The sequence below is a fragment of the Oncorhynchus nerka genome, linkage group LG10 (genome assembly GCF_034236695.1).
Source record: "Oncorhynchus nerka isolate Pitt River linkage group LG10, Oner_Uvic_2.0, whole genome shotgun sequence".
Taxonomy (NCBI): domain Eukaryota; kingdom Metazoa; phylum Chordata; class Actinopteri; order Salmoniformes; family Salmonidae; genus Oncorhynchus; species Oncorhynchus nerka.
In genome coordinates, this window is record NC_088405.1 from 83,085,532 (window position 1) to 83,106,324 (window position 20,793).

At 41.4% G+C, this 20,793-nt stretch overlaps 1 protein-coding gene across 1 annotated transcript; it reads left to right on the plus strand.

The window, feature by feature from the left end:
• The first annotated feature begins 1,635 nt into the window (after nucleotides 1-1,635).
• On the plus strand, nucleotides 1,636-16,443 carry LOC135573793 (kin of IRRE-like protein 3). The gene is made up of 5 exons (XM_065023838.1): nucleotides 1,636-1,828; nucleotides 4,544-4,627; nucleotides 5,475-5,584; nucleotides 5,974-6,063; nucleotides 14,785-16,443. The coding sequence occupies exons 1-5, from the start codon at nucleotides 1,681-1,683 to the stop codon at nucleotides 15,268-15,270; spliced, it is 918 nt and encodes a 305-aa protein (XP_064879910.1). The 5' UTR covers nucleotides 1,636-1,680; the 3' UTR covers nucleotides 15,271-16,443.
• The last annotated feature ends 4,350 nt before the right edge of the window (nucleotides 16,444-20,793 follow it).

The following is a 20,793-nucleotide window of genomic DNA, read 5'->3' on the forward strand; positions in this document are numbered from 1 at the left end:
GAGCAGCCGCATACAAGCCTAAGATCACCATGCGCAATTTATTGATTTATTTTATTTTATTTAACTTGTTATGGCTGTAATCCCCCTATCGGGATAAGTGTCATCAACAACAATATTTATATTCATGAAATCACAAGTGCAATATAGGAAAACACAGTTTAGCCTTTTGTTAATCCACCTGTCACCTGTCAGCGCTGGACAGGCAGGAGCACCTGTAGGGAGGAGACAGAGAGACAGCCTGGTGCGGGGGGCTGCCACCGGAGGCCTGGTGTATGGAGGAGGCACCGGATAGACCGGACCGTGGAGGCGCACTGGAGGTCTCGAGCACCGAGCCTGCCCAACCATACCTGGCTGGATGCTCCCCGTAGCCAGGCCAGTGCGGCGAGGTGGAATCGTCCGCATTGGGCTGTGCTGGTGAACCGGGGACACCATGCGCAGGGCTGGTGCCATGTACCCCGGCCCGAGGAGACGCTCTGGAGACCAGATGCGCTGAGCCGGCTTCATGGCCTTCCCAGAAAAGTAGAGGCTGTTATAGCAGTAACGGGGGTGCTAAATCCATATTAACACTCGTGAATTTGGAATGTGATGTTCGACAACCACATACTTTTGGCCATGTAGTGTACATGATCCCAGACACTGGACATTTTTTTTACTGAAAAACTGTGGGCATATTGTACCATGTGGTACATTTTTTTAAACAACTGTTGTGGTAGCGTTAAAGATGTTTTATGTCATAACTTTTTTATGTTCTTAGAATGTTTATGCAGTGAACAGCTGTGTTTGTTATACCACCAGTGTGGTCTGTGTGTGTACATGTAGGTGGGTAGGTGTGAGAGAGTATGTGTATGAGACAGAGATTTGGGGTCTGAGAGAAAGTGGGCAAATTAAAGTAATAGAAAAAGAGTTGTAAGAGCCTGGGAGAGATTAAGGATATTGCCATGATTTACTTCATGCATGAGGGCAATGGCTCCATGATAAGCCTTTTACTTGGGTAAATGTCAACAATTTCAATCTGTGAAATCCTGTAATGGCATTTAGACGTATTCAGAACTCCAATTTGTAATCTAATTTACAACGTCTCAATTGGTTACAGCTTAACATATGATTTCTTTGAAATATTTATTTGACCTGAGATGATTTTTAAAATTAATTTCCTCTTTTTATCTATTAGGTTTATCCCTTACAAAGCTCCAAACTATCTGTTTTCAAAGGGATCGTCGAAATGCCAATTCTGTAGCAATTAATTTAAATGGAAGATCTTACTAAAGTCAACTATGCTCTTGAATGAATTAACTAGACATTGACTAGCCACAGGGTTATACACTCATCTTTGAGACAGCTTAGTTTAAAAAATCAACCCCTACAGCCTATAAACCTATTCACAACATTTAGGACACCATTTGTTACAAAGCTGTAAACCTCTCAGCCATTTGAAGTAAATGTAAATAATGGGTGTCAAGATTGTCCGTGCTGTAAATGGTACTGTAAAAGGTTTTCACTATTTACCATTCACCAGTTGTGTTCACCTTTGCATTAGCAAGGACACAGTTCAACATACAGTAAGTGTTAGCCTTGGTGTATATCACATGATGTAGGCCTACCCGAGTTCAACTGCATGACGAAACCACCTCTGCACGATGCCTATATCAGGACAGCCTCAGTCTCATCAGGACTCCTAATATGGCCACCGTACCAATGTCTTTTCTCCATGTCTTCTCAGAGTCCATCCGATTGGCTGTCATCATAGGAGTGGCTGTGGGGGCATTCCTCGCCCTCATTGTCCTCATGGGCACATTGGGTGCCTTCTGCTGTGCACGCTTCCAGAGGAGTAAGTGCATTTTAAAACCTATCCTTTCTGGGACAGCCAAAGTGTTCAATATACACCCTTGGTTTCACAATCAAATGGTGTTGTTTTTTCATGTACAATCTGTGCAGATCAAAATGCTCTGTAGTGCTTAGAATGATTTGCATTGGAATGTTACGCTTAATGGTTTTAGGATATCAACTCATCACTGTAAGAACATATGTCAAATCCTTTGACCGGACACATTTTATGGGACAAAAATCTAAACCTGAAACTATGGTACTTGTATATTTATTCCTCTCTTTAAATCATATATACTATATATTGCCCATTTTAGGACCGAGAAAGCTCAGAGTTATCTGCAGCTAGATTCTAACATAGTATTTCTTGCTTGACACTGTCTGTCACCCAATTGTATAAATGTCTCATTAGATGGGAGCTAGTGCCTTAAAGGAGAATTTGATTTTTTTACAACCACATTTTTTTGTGTCAATGGCATGTTATAGAAGGGTCCAGTCACCATTTTGTGATTTCACGTTTTTGAGAAACTTACCCCAACCAGCAAATCACTTCCTCATCCACATTGTGTAGTATTGTGGCCTGAAAAAACATGGCTCCTAAAACACCCAAATACATAATTTAAGAAAGCTCTCATTATAGTAATGCAGGTCTTTAAATGTTGTACACATGAAATTGTGTCATTCCAAACTTTCTCCGCAGCGTTATATTCCATTTTGTAGCGGCTCGGGCTATACCTCTCTGTCCAATCTTTAAAGAACTTCTAAAATAAAGGAAAGACTTGAGTACATAAAGGATATAAAGTATAAAGCATGCGGTTCTTCCACACATGAAGTTCCAGACAATATGCCAAAGACGCATTTGTGGTGGCACAACGCCCTATTTTCTTTATTTTGGCACTTGCATGTAGCAGCAGGCTACACAGAGAATGGAACAGCTGGATAGGGGAAACGTCTCGAGTCGTGCAAAAGGGAATATAACATTGCGGATAAAGTTTGTAATGACACAATTTCATGTGTAGAACATCGGAAGACCTGCCTCACTATACTGAGAGCTTTGACATTTCTAAAATAATGTATTTGGGTGTTTTTGGAGCATTTGTTCGTGTTTTTTCAGGACCCCATACTACACAACAAGGATGAGAAGGTGATTTGCTGTTTGGGGTACAGTACTGTAAAACAAAAAAAGTGAAATCACAAAAAAGGTGTGTGTACCCTTCTATAACATGCCATTTACATTACAAATAGAGATGTGGTTGTAAAAAGGCAAACTTCTCCTTTAAAGCAATATCCTTATCTGATATAAAACACAGCCTACACAGTGGAGTGCCGTGAAGGCTCCTCAGAGGAGGAAGGGGAGGACCATACTCCTCGTGATTTTCAGAAAAATAAAAGTTGAAAAACTTTAAAAAGTTATCTTTTTTTTAGATACAACTATACTAAATATAATCACTTCACCAAATATTTGATTGAAGCATTCTACTTTGCAATAAAGGTCTACAGTAGCCTCAGCATCACTGTGTAGGGTAGCACCACGGTGTAGCCGGAGGACAGCTAGCTTCCATCAAAGGATCGGAGAATGACTCTAGTACTGAAAGAATAAAATACAGCTAACTAGCACTGCAGTGCAAAAATTGTTGTGAGTAGTTGACTCAAAGAGAGAGAGAGAGACAATAGGTGAACAGTTTTGAACAAATGAATTTCTTCCAAAATGAAGGAGAACCAAGAGAGAGCGAGAGATAGAGAGAGATTTCTTCATTTTTGTTTTCACTTTCTGTTGCTTACTTAACTAGTAAATGCAGCTAGCTAGTTTAGCCTACTCAAACACCCTGCTAAAACAGAGGGATGCTATGTTAGCAAGCTGGCTATGACTATCCAACACAAAACTGGAACTCTTCCAAGTTAGGGTAAGCTTTTGGTTTTACTAATTTATATCCACCGGGGCCCGCCATTGTAAGTGCAAAACTGCTTACTGACTGTACACTGTAATGTCACCGCATGATTGTAGCAGCTTTACTAACGCGTTAGTTATATTAGCTATGTTGACTACAACGTTACTTTAGCTAATATGGTGACAACAATGTAGGCTGTGTGGCAGTTATGATATTGTTTGGCTTGGAAAGGTTTTTTCGCTTGGTCACATGCAGTGCATTGAAATCCACAAGCGACAAGGGGCAAAGGTGAGAGGAGGAGAGCGCATAGATGTGAGAAGGAGTACAACGTGCCTGTTATGAAAAAGCGAACTGTATTTACAGGGGATATATTCAATCCACCAATTATTTTCCAAAATGTTTCTTAAACAGAACAATACGGGGATAAACACACCTGAATTTGTCCAATAGAAACTCTCGTTTGCAACTGTTGGACTAATGATTAAACCCTATATTAGCTAGATGCAGGCAATAATAATATAATGTCCATGTCACCTCAAATGTTTCTCTCGACCTGTATGCACCGACGTTGTAAACTTTCATTCATAGGCTAGGTTGTAGCAACCTTATGATGAGTATAGGGAACAGTTGAGGATCATGTAGTAGCCTAAACCTATCCATGTTACATTGAACTGGTTGAATGGAATCATCCATTGTCCTCCCCCATCTTAAACGGCACTGACCGCCGCTGTTAGAGTGTAGTGATACAGCGCTCATATATATATATATATATATATACGGTCAATGTAGACTGCTGTTAACCATGTTGTTGTTGTTGTTGTTTACCACAGAAGACGTTCACCTCGTCATGTCCTCCTTACCCGTATCCATCTCCTCTCGCCAGAGAGACCTGGCAAGCAAAATTAAAACAGAGAGTAAGTAACCCTTGTATATGATCTTACCATATCATAGGCTGTCGATAAAGTGTATTTCACTAGTGCCATGCATAAGTGCTACAGAAATATTAATGTGTATAATGTCCATGAATGACAGCAGTCACTGCTGTCTGTTTAAGGAATACAGATCCTGCCAACATAAGGATATGATTGTATATGAAAGTTATCATCAATTTCAGTGACACTCAGGTATACAGTGCCCTATATAATGTCCATAACACATAAATAAGCAGCACATGACACCTTATAATCGAATCATTCATAAATGCTTCTGGCATACCCTGTGTCAACTGCCGGTGGTTAATATTTACACACATGAGTATTTATGGTTAGGAGTTAAGCATTATGCATGTATTCAATGTATTCTTTGGCACACATAGCCCTAGCACTGAAGGGTTGCTCATTTTTTTAAGCCTATATCATGTTCTATAAAGATTCATAATGTGGCTTAACTGGGTGACATACCCACCAATGTATTTGTTCATATTTATTAATATTTTATAGAGCATGGAATATGGTTATAGATGATTTGTGACCCATTTATGCAGTGCTTATGAAGCCTACATAAGATACACTTCAAATAAAGCAGAACCCAGTTTTGTAATGAGCTGTGACTTCTGTGGGAGTGTAGAATAGTTCCAGTCCACCAAAGAACATGTTATGATGCTGATGCTGTCTGTGGTCTGGCTGTGGAGCTAAGGGACTCTCCAAGCTCCCATCAAGAGATCTAAGGGGCCACAGCTTTTAATGCCGCTCGGATGTGGTATGATGCGGTGCCAGAGGACTTCTGTCAGTGGTGCCAATCAGTTTCCCTGTCTCTCTACAGACCTCAAAGGAGTGGGTTTGGCAAAAAACGACATCCGGGTGGAGATTGTTCACAAGGATCACAACTCAGCGCGGGAAACAGAGGAGCACACAGCAATCAAGCAGATGATGGTGAGTTGAACGCTACTCTTCTCTCCTCTCCGCATGTAATTTACGAGTCCATCGATAGTACATCTGAATTGATTGAAAATGTTCTAATCAACAGTTCATTGAATAACATTTTTCATTCTACAGTACATCTATCTACAGACTTACTGCAAACACAGTAACCCAAAGCTCTAATTTAGACATGGCATTTTACTCAGGGATGTAGCATTAAAAAATAAAAGTGGGTTAACCCTGAAAACAGACAACCATGCTTATTTAACGTAAATATGCATGTAAATGCTATTAACCAAATAAAAACAGTGTTTGCATGCGTTTCCCCTACACTACACCGCTGATAGTACAAAAATATCAAACAGCCATTCAGTGACATGTCTGCCCCCTTGGTGTCTCAGATTGAGCGTGGGGACTTCCAGGCACAGGAGTCTGTGCTGAAGCAGCTGGAAGTCCTACAAGAGGAAGAGAAGGAGTTCCAGCACATTAAGGTGGGCATAGAGCCAGGCATACACAAGGCAGTGACACAGCATTAGTAGGAATGTCCTAAAATGTGCACTGTACACTGCACTACAGTTCAAGAAAAAACATTCAGTTAGTACTCCTATTCTGTTTCTTCTCTAGCACATTAAAGTGGGCACAGAGCCAGGCATACATGGGGCAGTGATACAGCATCAGGAATGTCTTAAAATGTACACCGTATTCTAGTTCTAGGAGGAACATGTATTCTATTCAGTTAGTACTCCTATTCTGTTTCTTCTTCTTTTTCCACACAGAATGGCTTATTGATGTTCTGCTCATATGTAAGGAATCTTATTTCAGTCACAATCCACATATATTCTAAGGAGAATTTCTCTAGATCTACAGTACTGGAGTGTTCTGAAAATAACCAGTAGGAGTTGCATGAAACAAGGCTGCCTATTAAGATACCCATGAGCAAGTCAAGGTAGAGTAGAAGGGAGTACCTGCAAATCCTTCGTTGTGTATATTTTGTTTTCCCTATTATAGATAGACCACTCTCCCGCTTATAACCCTTAATTTTCATTATATATAACTGAAAGTAGAAATATGCAGATTAAAGAATGGACGAGTGATTGAATTTCAAAGGGATTGAGGAGAAACGTCAAAAGCAGGTAGAGTGGTTCTTAATTCATTCTAAATTCCATTAGGCATCCGCAACCACGTTAGAGTTTCTGAATTGAACGTCTAAATTGGAGGCAATCTCTTCAATTCAAACATGAGAAATTATTGGCTATGTCCCCCAATTATCTCTCCTTCCTCCTAAAGTGTGCACTTGTTCACTTCCCTTCACTGATTTGAAATAAAATATGGTGGAAACTTTCACTGGCCCATATCTCCAGCAATCCAATGCTTTCAGATTTGTGGGAAGTAGTGAACAAGTGTACACTTCAGGATAAATTATGTATTATTGGGATGCACCAATCTAATCTGATTGGCATGAACAACTTCTGGAGGCACCTGAAGGTAAAATGAACATTATATATATATATATATAATATAATATAATATAATATAATATATACACAGCCCATCTGTAAATAGCCCATCCAACTACCTACCTCATCCCCATATGGTTTTTATTGACTTTTTTTTGCTCTTTTGCACACCAGTATTTCTACTTGCACATCATCATCTGCACATCTATCACTCCAGTCTTAATTTGCAAAATTGTAATTACTTTGCTACTATGGCTTATTTATTGCCTTACCTCCTTACGCCATTTGCACACACTGTATATAGATTTTTCTATTGTGTTATTGACTGTACTTTTGTTTATTCCATGTGTAACTCTGTGTTGTTGTTTTTTGTCGCACTGCTTTGCTTTATCTTGACCAGGTCGCAGTTGTAAATGGGAACTTGTTCTCAAATGGCCTACCTGGTTAAATAAAGGTGAAATAAAAAATTAACAATTTGTGGAGGCCAGGTCATCTGATGCAGCATTCCATCACTCTTATTCTTGGTCAAATAGCCCTTACACAGTCTGGAGGTGTATTTTGGGTCATTGTCCTGTTGAAAAACAAATGATAGCCCCACTAAACACAAACCAGATGGGTTGGCGTATCGCTGCAGAATGCTGTGCTAGCCATGCTGGTTAAGTGTGCCTTGAATCCTAAATAAATCACAGACAGTGTCATCAGTAAAGCACCCACACACCATCACGCCTCCTCCTCCATGCTTAACGATGGGAACCACACATATGGAGATCATCCATTCACTTACTCTGCGTCGGTTGGAACCAAAAATCTCAAATTTGGACTCGTCAGACCAAAGGACAGATTTCCACCAGTCTAATGTCCATTGCTCATGTTTATTGGCTCAAGCAAGTCTCTTCTTCTTATTGGTGTCCTTTAGTAGTGGTTTCTTTGCAGCAATTCAACCATGAAGGCCTGATTCACACAGTCTCCTCTGAACAGTAGATGTTGAGATGTGTCTGTTACTTGAACTCTGGGAAGCATTTATTTGGCTGCAATTTCTGAGGCTGGTAAATCTAATGAACCTATCCTCTGCAGCAGAGGTAACTCTTTATCTTCCTTTCCTGTGGCGGTCCAAATGAGACCCAGTTTCATCAGAGCACTTGATGGTTTTTGCGACTGCACTTGAAGAAACTTTTAAAGTTCTTAAAAGTTTCTGGATTGACTGACATTCATGTCTTAAAATGGTCTGTCGTTACTCTTTGCTTATTTGAGCTGTTCTTGCCATAATATGGACTTGATATTTTACCAAATAGGGCTATCTTCTGTATACCACCCCTACCTTGTCACAACACAACTGATTGGCTCAAATGCATTAATTAAGAAGGAAAGAAATTCCAACAATTAACTTTTAACAAGGCACACATGTTAATTGAAATGCATTCCAGGAGACTACCTCATGAATCTGGTTGAGGGAATGCCAAGAGTGTGCAAAGCTGTCATCAAGGCAAAGGTTGGCTACTTTGAAGAATCTCAACAACAAAAAACGTTTTGATTTGTTGAACACTTTTTTGGTTACCAAACGATTCATGTGTTATCTCACAGTTGTGATGTCTTCACTATTATTCTACAATGTGGAAAATAGTTTTTTTTAAAGTAAGAAAAACCCTTGAATGAGTAGGGGTGTCCAAACTTTTGACAGGTGCTGTATATATGTAATGGGATGTGTAGACATTATGGACAGCATGTGGATAGAATATTTAGTTGAATTGAATACATAGGATAGAATAGTATTATACAGCAATAGTTGAATAGGATGGCATCGACTAGAATACAGTATATACATATGAAATTAGTAAAACAGTATGTCAACATTATTAAGGTGACCAGTGTTCCTTTATTTACTTGACCACTTATTTCATAGGGCAGCAGCCTCTTAGGTGCAGGTTTGAGTAACCGGGTGGTGTAGCCGGCTAGTGACAGTTACTATATTCAGTGACTATGTGTAATGGATGTGAAACGCTATTTAGCGCGCACCGCTAACTAAGATAGCCATTTTACATATGTTCAGGGCAGGATACTGGGTGGAGGTCATCTAGTGATGGCTATTTAACAGCCTGATGGCCTTGAGATAGAAGCTGTTAATTCAGTCTCTCTGCCCCAGCTTTGATGAACCTGTAATGACCTCGCCTTCTGGTTGATAACGGGGTGAACAGGCGGTGCGCCATCTTTTTGTCCTTCCTGTGACATTGGGTGCTGTAGGTGTTCTGGAGGGCAGGCAGTGTGTCCCCGGTGATTCGTTGGACAGACTTCACCACCTTCTGGAGAGCCTTGCGGTTGCGGGTGGTGCAGTTGCCGTACCAGGCGGTGATACAACCCGACAGGATTCTCTCAATGGTGCACATGTAATAGCTTGGTCTTAGGGGCCAAGCCAAATGTCTTCAGCCTCCTAAGGTTGAAGAGCTGCTGTTGCACCTTCTTCACCACACTGTCTGTGTGGGTGGGCCGTTTCAGATTTTCAGTGATATGTACGCCGAGGAACTTGAAGCTTTTCACCTGCTCCACTGCGGCCCCGTCGATGTGGATGTAAGTGTGCTACCTCTGCTGTCCACATTCAGTTCCTTCCTTTTGTTGACATTGAGGGAGAAGTTATTTTCCTCCTGCCTATAAGCTGTCTCATCATTGTTGGTAATCAGGCCTATTACTGCTGTGTTATCTGCAAACTTGATGATGAGTTGGAGGAATGTGTGGCCACACAGTGTCACGCCCTGACCATAGAGAGCTGTATATTCTCTAAGTTGGTTAGGTCGGGGTGTGATTAAGGGTGGGTTATCTAGGGGAATTGTATATCTATGTTGGCCTGGTATGGTTCCCAATCAGAGGCAGCTGTGTATCGTTGTCTCTGATTGGGGATTATATTTAGGTAGCCATTTCCCCATTGTGCTTTTTGGGATCTTGTCTATGTATAGTTGCCTGTGAGCATTATTATAGCTTCACGTTTTGTTTGTTCGCTTTGTTGTTTTGTTCTTTGAAGTTTTCTATTCCAAAATAAAGGATGGAAACATACCACGCTGCATCTTGGTCTACTCCTTATGATGAACGTGACACACAGTCATGGGTGAACTGGGAGTACAGGAGGGGGTGGAGCACACACCCTTGTGGGACCCTATGTTGAGGATCAGCATAGTGGAGGTGTTGTTTCCTACCTTCACCACCTGGGGGCAGCCCGTCAGATAGTCCTAGACACAGTTGCACAGGGCGGGGTTCATTCTTAGGGCCCCAAGCTTAATGATGAGCTTAGAGGATACTATGATGTTGAAGGCTGAGGTGTAGTCAATAAACAGCACTCTTACATAGGTATTCCTCCTTTCCGGATGGGATAGGGTAGTGTGCAGAGCGATGGCGATGGCGATTGCAACGTCTGTGGATCTATTTGGGTGGTATGCAAATTTAAGTAGGTCTAGGGTGTCATTTAAGGTGGAGGGGATATGGTTCTTAACTTGCCTCTCAAAGCACTTCATGGTGAAAGAAGTGAGTGCTACGGTGCAAAGGTCATTTAGTTTAATTACATTTGCTTTGTTGGGTACAGGAACAATGGTAGACATCTTGAAGCAAGTGAGGACAGCAGACTGGGATAGAGAGAGATTGAATATGTCCATAAACACTCCAGCCAGCTGGTCTGAGCATGCTCTGAGGACGCAGCTAGGGATGCCATCTGGGCCGGCAGCCTTGCGAGGGTTGACACGCTCAAATGTTTTACTCACGTTGGCCACGGAGAACGAGAGACCACAGTCCTTGAGAGCGGCTTGCATTGGTGACATTGTACTATCCCCAAAGTGGGCGAAGAAGGTGTTTAGCTTGTCCGGGGGCAAGACATCAGTGTCTGGAACGTGGCTGGTTTTCCCTTTGTAATCTGTGATTGTCTGGAGTCCCTGCCACATTCGTCCCCTGTCTGTGCTGTTGAATTTCAACTCCACGTTGTCTCTGTACTGACTTTTCGCCTGTTTGATTGCCTTATGGAGGGCATAACTGCACTATTTGTATTCAATCGTATTCCCAGTCACCTTGCAGTGGTTAAATGCAGTTTTTCTTGCTTTTAGTTTTGCGCGAACGTTGCCATCTATCCACAGTTTTTGATTTGGTTAAGTTTAAATAGTTACAGTGGGAACAACATCCCCTATACACTTCTTGATGAACTCAGTCACTGTGTCAGTGTATGCGTCAATGTTATTCTCAGAGGCAACCCGGAACATATCCCAGTCCACGTGATCAAAACAATCTTGAAGCATGGATTCCAATTCATCAAACCAATGTTGAATAGACCTTAGCACGGATACTTCCTGTTTGAGTTTCTGCTTATAGGAAGGGAGGAGCAGAATGGAGTCGTGATCTGATTTTCCGAAGGGAGGGCGGAGGAGGGCCTTTTAGCCATCCCGGAAGGGAGAGTAACAATGGTAGAGAGTTTTTGAAGCGCGACTACTACAAGCAATGTGTTGGCAGAATTTCGGTAGCATTTTCCTCATATTTGCTTTGTTAAAATTGCCAAACAGATCCAGTTTGGGAAAGTCCTATTTCTGGTCAGAGTGCTGGTGCGTTACCGTCGCTCTGATATCCAAAAGTTCACAAAAAACATTCTGGGCTAGTAATGTAAGAAATAACAATAATAATACTGCAAAGTCGCTTAGGAGCTAGAGGCAGAGCTTCCATGTCTGTCGGCGCCACACTCAATCCCTTATTTTAGATTAACTATCCCTTAAAGCACTGATATGCAAATATAATGTGGGATATTGGAACTTCTAGGAAGCCAGACCTACACTTTCACATTCAAAGGCTTAACTCTGACTCTTTGACTCTGACTCTTATCTGTGAGGCGACCCCTTCTCCATCTCTCAGGTCAGACGTGTTATCTTTTCCTTCTCTCACGTCAGATGTGTTACCTTCTCCATCTCTCCGGTCAGATGTGAACCGCTAATATACAGTATATTCTCATAGAGCTTCCTCTTCCTGATGTCATCCTGCGAATTCAATTCCCACCCTTGAGATTCCGCCGCTTGAGGGACCTACCCTTTCTGTCATGCCATCGCTAATAGAGTTCTTTGTAATAGCCTCCAGCCACAAGTACAGACAAAGATGTCTGCTTGCTCTGACAGCAAATGTTGTATTTTACCCATTTGAATGTTGGCAAGCAAAGTATTTTTCCCTCCTCCCGGAATCTAACAATCAGTTCATTTCAAGAAAGGAAATGGAGTAGCATAAAGAGAGAAGAAAACACTTTACACACGTAGGTTGTGACTGAAAATGAACTGGCTTTGCAATTATCAGCCTGTTTCTTTGATGTCTCATCATTCTAATAAATAGCTGTTGATTTAGATATGAATTTGGTCACATTAATGCAAGTATTGGAATACATGAGAAAACATAGGTGTTGCTTTGTCACAGCTTTAGACCACATAGAATTAGGGCATAAATACCTGATGATGAAGCCTGGCAAAGTTTATACTCTGTTTATGCAGTTCGGGGTGACGTTTCCCCTAGGTACAGATCTAGGATCAATTTCCCCTCCCCCAATCTGAACCATAACCATTAGTTGGGAAATATAAATCTGACCCAAGACCCAAGCGGTGTCTAAGGGCAACTTTACCCTACTCCCTTTTTATGTAACTTCTTCATTGAAGAAACAGTTACGGAAACATCCTCACACGGGGCACCAATAATTTCATTTTTGATTTATGAAAAATAAAACATATATATCTTGATGAGATAAGTATTCAACCCCCTGAGTCAATACATGTTAGAATCCTATTTGGCAGCGATTACAGCTGTGAATATTTTGGGGTAAGTCTCTAAGAGCTTTGCACACCTGGATTGTACAATATTTGCCCATTATTCTTTTTTAACTTTTCAAGCTCTGTCAAGTTGGTTGTTGATCTTTGCTAGACAGCCATTTTCAAGTCGTGCCATAGTTTTTCAAGCAGACTCAAGTCAAAACTGTAACTAGGACACTCAGGAACATTCAATGTCATCACGGTAAGCAACTTCAGTGTATATTAGGCCTTGGGTTTTAGGTTATTGTCCTGCTGAAATGTAAATGTGTCTCCCGGTGTCTGCTGGAAAGCAGACTGAACCAGGTTTTCATTTAGGATTTTGCTTGTGCTTAGCTCTATTCCATTTCATTTTATTCAAAAATAAACTCTCTAGTCTTTAACAATTACAAGCATATCTATGCATTGTCACTTTACCCTTACCTACATGTACAAATTACCTCCCCTAACCTGTACCCCTGCACATTGACTTGGTAACAGTACCTCCTGTATATAGCCTCGTTATTGTTAAGTAATTTCATTGTGTTACTTTTAGATTTTTACTTATTTAGTAAATATTTTCTTATCTCTTTTTCTTGAATTTCATTGTTGGTTAAGGGCTTGTAAGTAAGCATTTCACGGTAAGGTTTATACCTGTTGTATTTGGTGCATGTGACAAATAACATTTTATTTAATTTGATATGCATAACATGATGCAGCCACCACCATGCTTAAAAATATAAAGAGTGGTACTCAGTGATGTGTTGTGTTGGATTTGCCACAAGCAAATGTTTTGTATCAGGACAAAAAGTTCATTTCTTTACCACATTTTTTGCAGTATTACTTGTGCCTTATTGCAAACAGGATGAGTGTTTTGGAATATTTGTTTTATTCTGTATAGACTTCTTTTCACTCTGTCATTTAGGTTAGGATTGTAAAGTAACTACAACGTAATTGTCCCATCCTCAGTTTTCTCCTATCACAGCCATTAAAACTCTGTAACTGTTTCAAAATCACCATGGGCCTGGTGGTGAAATCCTTAAGCGGTTTTCTTCCTCTATGGCAACTGAGTTAGGAAGGATGCCTGTATTTTTGTATGGACTGGGTGTATTGATACACCATCCAAAGCATAATTAATAACTTTACTATGCTCAAAGGGATGTTCAGTGTCTGTTTTAATTTTTACTCCTCTACTAATAGGTGCCCTTCTTTGTGAGGCATTTGAAAATCTCCCTGATCTATGTGGTTGAATCTGTGCGTAAAATGCACTACTTAGTTTAGGGACCTTACAATTAACTGTATGTGTGGGGTTACAGAGATGGGGTAATCATTAAAAAAAATAATGTTAACTACTATTAGTACACACAAAGTGAGTCCATGCAACTTTTAATATGACATGTTAAGCAAATATTTACTCAACATATTTAGATTTGCCATAACAAAGGGGTTGAATAATTGACGCAAGACATTTCAGCTTTAAATGTTTTATTAATTTGTAAAAAATAAATTATGTTGGGGGGGTATTGTGTGTAGATCAGTGTCACAACATCTACATTTAATCAATTTAACAGAACAAAATGTGTAAAAATCCAAGGGGTGTGAATACTTTCTGAAGGCACTATAGATGGTGCCTCTGAGTATTTATATTTCATCATTAAGTACATGTAGGCTATTTATAATAGAAACCTAACTCTCTCCTGTTAAAATGAGAGCAGATGTCTGGATCATGAAAAGAGAAAATGAAGAAATTAGATGGTGCTGTTTGACATTTCCCCTGTTTGACTGATGATGACACAGATAAAGAAACAGATGTGCCTCTTTCAAACTGTAATCATTAATCTTTCAGTGAGTTATCGATTTAATCACAATAACAACTACCAAAATAGTAACTGCACTGCACTGACATGCCTTCCATTTTATGTCTCCTGTCCTAACATTAACACATCTGTTTATGTCTTTTCCCCGTCTCCTCCACAAGGATCCAACAAATGGCTACTACAGCGTCAATACTTTCAAAGAGCACCATGGCACCCCGACTATGTCAATGGCCCCCAGCCAGACCGGCGGCGCAGAAGTCCGGAACCCTTCGGCTTCCTCTTCAGCCACCATGGGCAAGCAACGTGTGCCCACAGGCATGTCCTTCACCAACATCTACAGCACGCTGGGTGCCGGGCCCAACCGCCTGTACGACTACAGCCAGCGTTTCGTGCTAGGCATGGGCAGTAGCTCCATCGAGCTGTGTGAGCGTGAGTTCCAGCGGGGCTCGCTCAGCGACTCCAGCTCCTTCATCGACACGCAGTGCGACAGCAGCGTGAGCAGCTACAGCAAACAGGACGGCTACGTGCAGTTTGACAAGGACAGCAAGGCCTCGGCCGCCTCCTCCTCCTCCCACTACTCGCAGTCGTCCTCGCAGAACTCAGACCTGACGCGGCCGCTGCAGAAACGCATGCAGACCCATGTGTAATGGCAGAAGGAGTTACAGTATGGATGGATCGGACAGGATGGGTCGAGGATAGCACCTTTGGACACTCTGAGGAACACTGCCTGACCGGTGTACAGTGCTATATTTTTGTTTGGTTTGTACTCTGGTCCTCTACTAATATGGACACTGTACGTACCATACTTTTTACATACACACAGTACATGTTCTTTTGATTACATGGGATAGACTGCATTCTCCTTGAAACAAGCTCATCAACAAAAAAATCATCTAAAGAACATCATAACCTTGAGAGCCACAATTGGTCGAAAAAGATGCCAATCAATGTCCATTTTCTCAATGAACATTGCTCTGCTGTTGACCCCTATTCTGTTTCGACTAGTGGACTTCCTCAAAACGTGCAGATGTAGGTATTATTCACACATCTGTGTGGAATAATTCCAGTATTGTAAAAAAGTTGCTGTTTATCATCTAAAAAGACAAACTGTTGGGACTATGTTCAGCTGCCCAGTTGGGGTTTGAAGCACAAAGTGGTATTGTTAAAAACTGCCAGAGGCATTTCTTGTATCCGCGGGAGAAAAAAACCTTAGATGGATAATGAAACCTCTGAGGAAAGATGGAGGGAGCGGCAGGCTGTGTAATGAAAAGGAACACCTTGCCAACTGACTGAAGGACTGACCTGCAGGTCTAATATCTCTACACTTGGACTACTTTAATACTCAATGGATTATACATTTTGGTTATCTAAGTATATTCTATATTTTGCTCCTTTACTTTGGACTAACGGAGATGTTTTGCCTTTTTGATGTATGCCTTGTGAAAGTTCACTACTGAGTCACAGGTCACAGATAAATGCATGGAGAAGTGGATGTGTCATACTGTTGTACTACTTCACTTGAGCTAACGTATCAAATGCTTTGTTCACTCACAAACTGTTGGTTTCTTTCTTATGGTCAAGGACATCTGTACTTTCCCATTCAATGTGTGACACTTGCAGCTTGATCGTGTGTGTGTGAGCAGATAGCTGTGGAGCCAAATACAGTGTTATTGCTGCCGGAGATGTTCTCATTTTTGTGGCTTGCCATACTTAGCTGATATTGTGTTGTTTACACTGGAGCTCTGTAAATCCAGCATTTTTGTGTACTGTGATTTGACTACTGAATGACAGGGATAAAGATAAAGTTACTTTTTTCTGTCTGTCGCCTCTGTGGTTACAGTTACTCAGTGCCCACCGTTTTTAGTGAGACACATTGTTCTGTCTCAAATTGTACTATTTAGCTTGAAAAGAGATGATTAGGTGGTTCTGTTTAACTGGGGTGACAGGGTAGCCTAGTGGTTAGAGTGTTGGACTAGTAACCGGAAGGTTGCAAGTTCAAATCCCTGAGCTGACAAGGTACAAATCTGTCCTTCTGCCCCTGAACAGGCAGTTAACCCACAGTTCCTAGGCCGTCATTGAAAATAAGAATTTGTTCTTAACTGACTTGCCTAGTTAAATAAAGGTACAACTAAAAAAAAACTATAGGAGGATCTTGAAGATATGCACTCGGGAATGGAGGTTATTTGGAACATAGAAATCTGTAACTTTGAATTTCACTTAAAAACGCATAAACCTTTAGAAAAGATATATTTATTGCATATTTAGACGTGTTTTCTTTGACATATCCCAGTTTGATATTGCCAGTTCAGTTGAGTGATCAATCTGTAACATTAAGATTTGTGTCTATGAGGTCCTACTGTACTATGACTTCTTCAGATAATTACTATTGGTCAATATAACTCAATATGATATGAACTAATCAGGGCCTGTATGTTTCAGTGCAAAATCAATATTAATTTTACTTAACTAGTCAAGTCAAATTCTTATTTACAATGACATCATAGGAACAGTGGGTTATAACTGCCTCGTTCAGGGGCAGAACAACAGATTTTTACCTTGTCAGCTGGGGGGATTCGATCTAGCAACCTTCCAGTTATTAGTCCAACGCTCTAACCACTAGGCTACCTGCCACCCCAACATCCTCACAGTGAAGCATTAGCTCATACAACAAACAGTCAACCAGGGATCTTCATACCTCTCCCACTAGATGACTCAGTTGGGTAACACTTTCCAGTCATTAGTAAGGCATTTGTTGATGATCTAATTGAAAATCATGACCTCAATATAAACAAAGTATGTCATATATAAACCAAATGTCTTCCCAATGTATTTTAAGATTTTAATGCAGCCTCCATCCATACCCTGCCTGTTTGGTAATGACCAGCACCACCATTCATAATGACTGATTATCATATGCCTTATGACAGAGAGGAAGGCTGTCGTTATATGGACACCATGGATGTGGCTTTGTATAATAACTGTACAGTAAGCAGAGAAATTCAGTGGGCTGTGGTCTATGGTCTATTGTCGTATTACAGAGTATGTTGTCCATCATTAAAGAGCCTAAATTTCAGCAAATCTTGCTGAGATTCAAACAAGTCCCGATGAGACTGATGCTGTCCTAATATGGACAACCTATATTGGTATCATTTTAGAGTTAATTTAAATACAGGAAAATAGGGTCGTTGGTCGGGGTGGATGGGTAGGCTTACAACATGAATGACTAGTAACCCAAGGGTTGCGTGTTTGAATCTCATCATTGCAAACTTTAAGATTTTAGCTGATTAGCAACTTTGAATGACTTACTACTTTTTAGCTACTTTGCACCTACTTGGTACACAAAAGGGTTAGATAACATACTATGTTACATCTACCCTTGTGTCCAGGTTGACATTAATCTTCTAAACGTTCTTGTTTTTTCTTCTTACTCTAGATTCATTTTTAAAAAGTAATTTTTATAGATAATCTTAGCATTTTGTGACAAAAAAAAAAATCTTTATATATGGTGGATTGGATGAAGCTAAAAATCTAATGGAGTGGCCTGTGTGGTCCGTGGGTTAGAACAGCTGAGCCCAGCACACAGTCTGCCAGAGTCAGCATAGGTTCCGATCCAGACAACTGCCCTTTGACTCACCCTTCTATCCTCCCCGTCTTTCCAACACTGTATCTCTTCATAAGATACAAAAGGAGTGGGACTGCCCAACTCATAAAATAGTTTCAAATAAAGCTATGGTCAAACATAACGAGTACAACACACTTCCTTGAGGTACTGTCACGATCGTTGGAATGATGGTCGCACCAAGGATGATCGCGTATGTAGAGTTCCACATATTTATTAAAGCATAAAGTGAAACTTTAGCGAAGACAAAACAAATAAAGAATAAACAAAGCGTGACTAACAATGCAGTGCTAACAGGCAAATAAACATAAACAATATCCCATAACCCACAGGTGGGAAAATGCATCTTCAGTATGATCCCCAATTAGAGACAACAATTACCATCTGCCTCTAATTGAGAATCATACACAAACACCAACATAGAAAATGAAACCTAGAACCCCACATAGAAATAATAAACTAGACTAAAACCCCTAGTCACCGGACCGTGGACTGTCTCAGGAGATCCGGACCGTGGACGTCTCAGGAGGTTCCGGATTGTGGAACATCTCAGGAGGTTCCAGACTGTGAAACATCGCCGGAAGCTCTGGACTGTGAAACGTCGCCGGAAGCTCTGGACTGGGAAATTTCCCCGGAAGCTCTGGACTGGGAACTGTCCCCAGAAGCTCTGGACTGGGAACTGTCACCGGAAGCTCTGGACTGGGAATCGTCGCCGGAAGCTTGGTGCGTGGGGCCGACACTGGTGGTACCAGGATGGTGACACTCACCTCAGGGCGAGCGCGAGGAGCAGGAACAGGACGCACCTGACTGGGAAAGTGCACTTGAGGGAGAGTGTGAGGAGCAGGCATAGGACGTACCGGACTGGGGACACGCACTTGAGGGAGAGTGCGAGGAGCAGGCACAGGACGTACCCGGCTGTGGAGACGTACTGGAGACCTGGTGCGTATAACCGGCATCAATGGTACCGGAACTTTAACACACTTCGCACGGCAAGTGCGTGGAGCTGGCACAGGATGTACTGGGCTGTGAAGGAGCACTGGAGACCTGGTGCGTATAGCCGACATCAATTGTTCCGGAAATTTAACACACTTCTCAGGATGAGTACGGGGAGCTGACTCAGGTGGCACCAAACTGACAACACGTTCCTTAGGGCAAAAACCGTGCATCCTCCACCAACTCAACAATTCTCCCATTTCTCTCTCCTCCAGATTCTCCCTCTTCTCCCAGACTGGCTCTGGCTCACTCCTCGGCTCCGTCGACTGCTCCATGTGCCTCCCCCCCAAAAAATGATTGGGGTTTCTGTGGCCTACCTCCCCGACTTCGTCGCTGTCCCTCCTTCACTACTTCCGCATGCTTCCATGGCAGGCTCTTCTCTCCTGCCATTATTTCGTCCCAAGTACAGGATATTCTCTCCCTGATCTCCTCCAAAGACCAGGATGCCATCTCCTCTCGGGCACGCTGCTTGGTCCTTTGTTGATGGGATATTCTGTCACGATCGTTGGAATCATGGTCGGACCAAGGCGCAGCGTATATGATTCCACATATTTATTAAAGAATAAAGTGAAACTTTAGCAAAGACAAAACAAATAAAGAATAAAGGAAACGTGACTAACAATGCAGTGCTAACAGGCAACTAAACATAAACAATATCCCATAACCCACAGGTGGAAAAATGCAACTTAAGTATGATCCCCAATTAGAGACAACGATTACCAGCTGCCTCTAATTGGGAATCATACACAAACACCAACATAGAAAATGAAACCTAGAACACCACATACAAATAATAAACTAGACTAAAACCCCTAGTCACGCCCTGACCTACTCTACCATAGAAAATACAGGCTTTCTATGGTCAGAACGTGACAGGTACTGAAAGGTGAAATCGTAAGGAATCCTCTCATGGATTCAGTCTTTTCCAAATGTGTGTTGGTTGGAGCTGTGTTTACGAGCCAACTCAACTCCCATCTTAAATCATCCTGCACCTCCTCCTACAGCTCCTCTGTTTACCAGGGGTACCTTTTGAGCCTGCTAGGGGAATCATACTGGATGAACACATATTTGGAAATGCTCACTCGAGACTGCTTGCATTTGATTTGGAAAAAGCTACTCAAACAAATATATACAGTATAGTGTATGTATGTCGATGAGAGTCCAGCATACTTCCTGCATGCAGAAAAAAATATATATTTGCATTCCATCCCCGGAGCCTGGCTGCAATTGTAGAACCGCAAAAGCAATACAGTTGCTGTCTTTTGGTTTAGTTCTGCATCAGTCCTGCTCCTCTTTGTATCTTTCTTTTGGGATCCAGCAAAACTGATGAATATCTCCAATCAAGGTGTCACTATAACCAAAATATTTTCAAGCAGATACATTTTCCATCGTTGAACTGTGTGTCTAAAGTAACTGTCCAGGGAAAATCTCACTTTTAAAAGTCCAAATTCTGTTATCGTATACCCAAATAATGTGTTGACTCATCCTGTACTCATTTGTGGCCAAAGCATAAATTGGAGAGAAAAAAACACCAACTCAAACTTGTCTCAAATAGTCC

Excerpts from the sequence above, each read along its gene's own strand:
- LOC135573793 (XM_065023838.1), top strand. The coding sequence starts at position 1,681 with ATGGCCACCGTACCAATGTCTTTTCTCCATGTCTTCTCAGAGTCCATC. Across the intron at positions 4,628-5,474 it reads AAGCAAAATTAAAACAGAGA|ACCTCAAAGGAGTGGGTTTG; the intron begins GTAAGTAACCCT and ends GTCTCTCTACAG. Across the intron at positions 5,585-5,973 it reads CAGCAATCAAGCAGATGATG|ATTGAGCGTGGGGACTTCCA; the intron begins GTGAGTTGAACG and ends TTGGTGTCTCAG.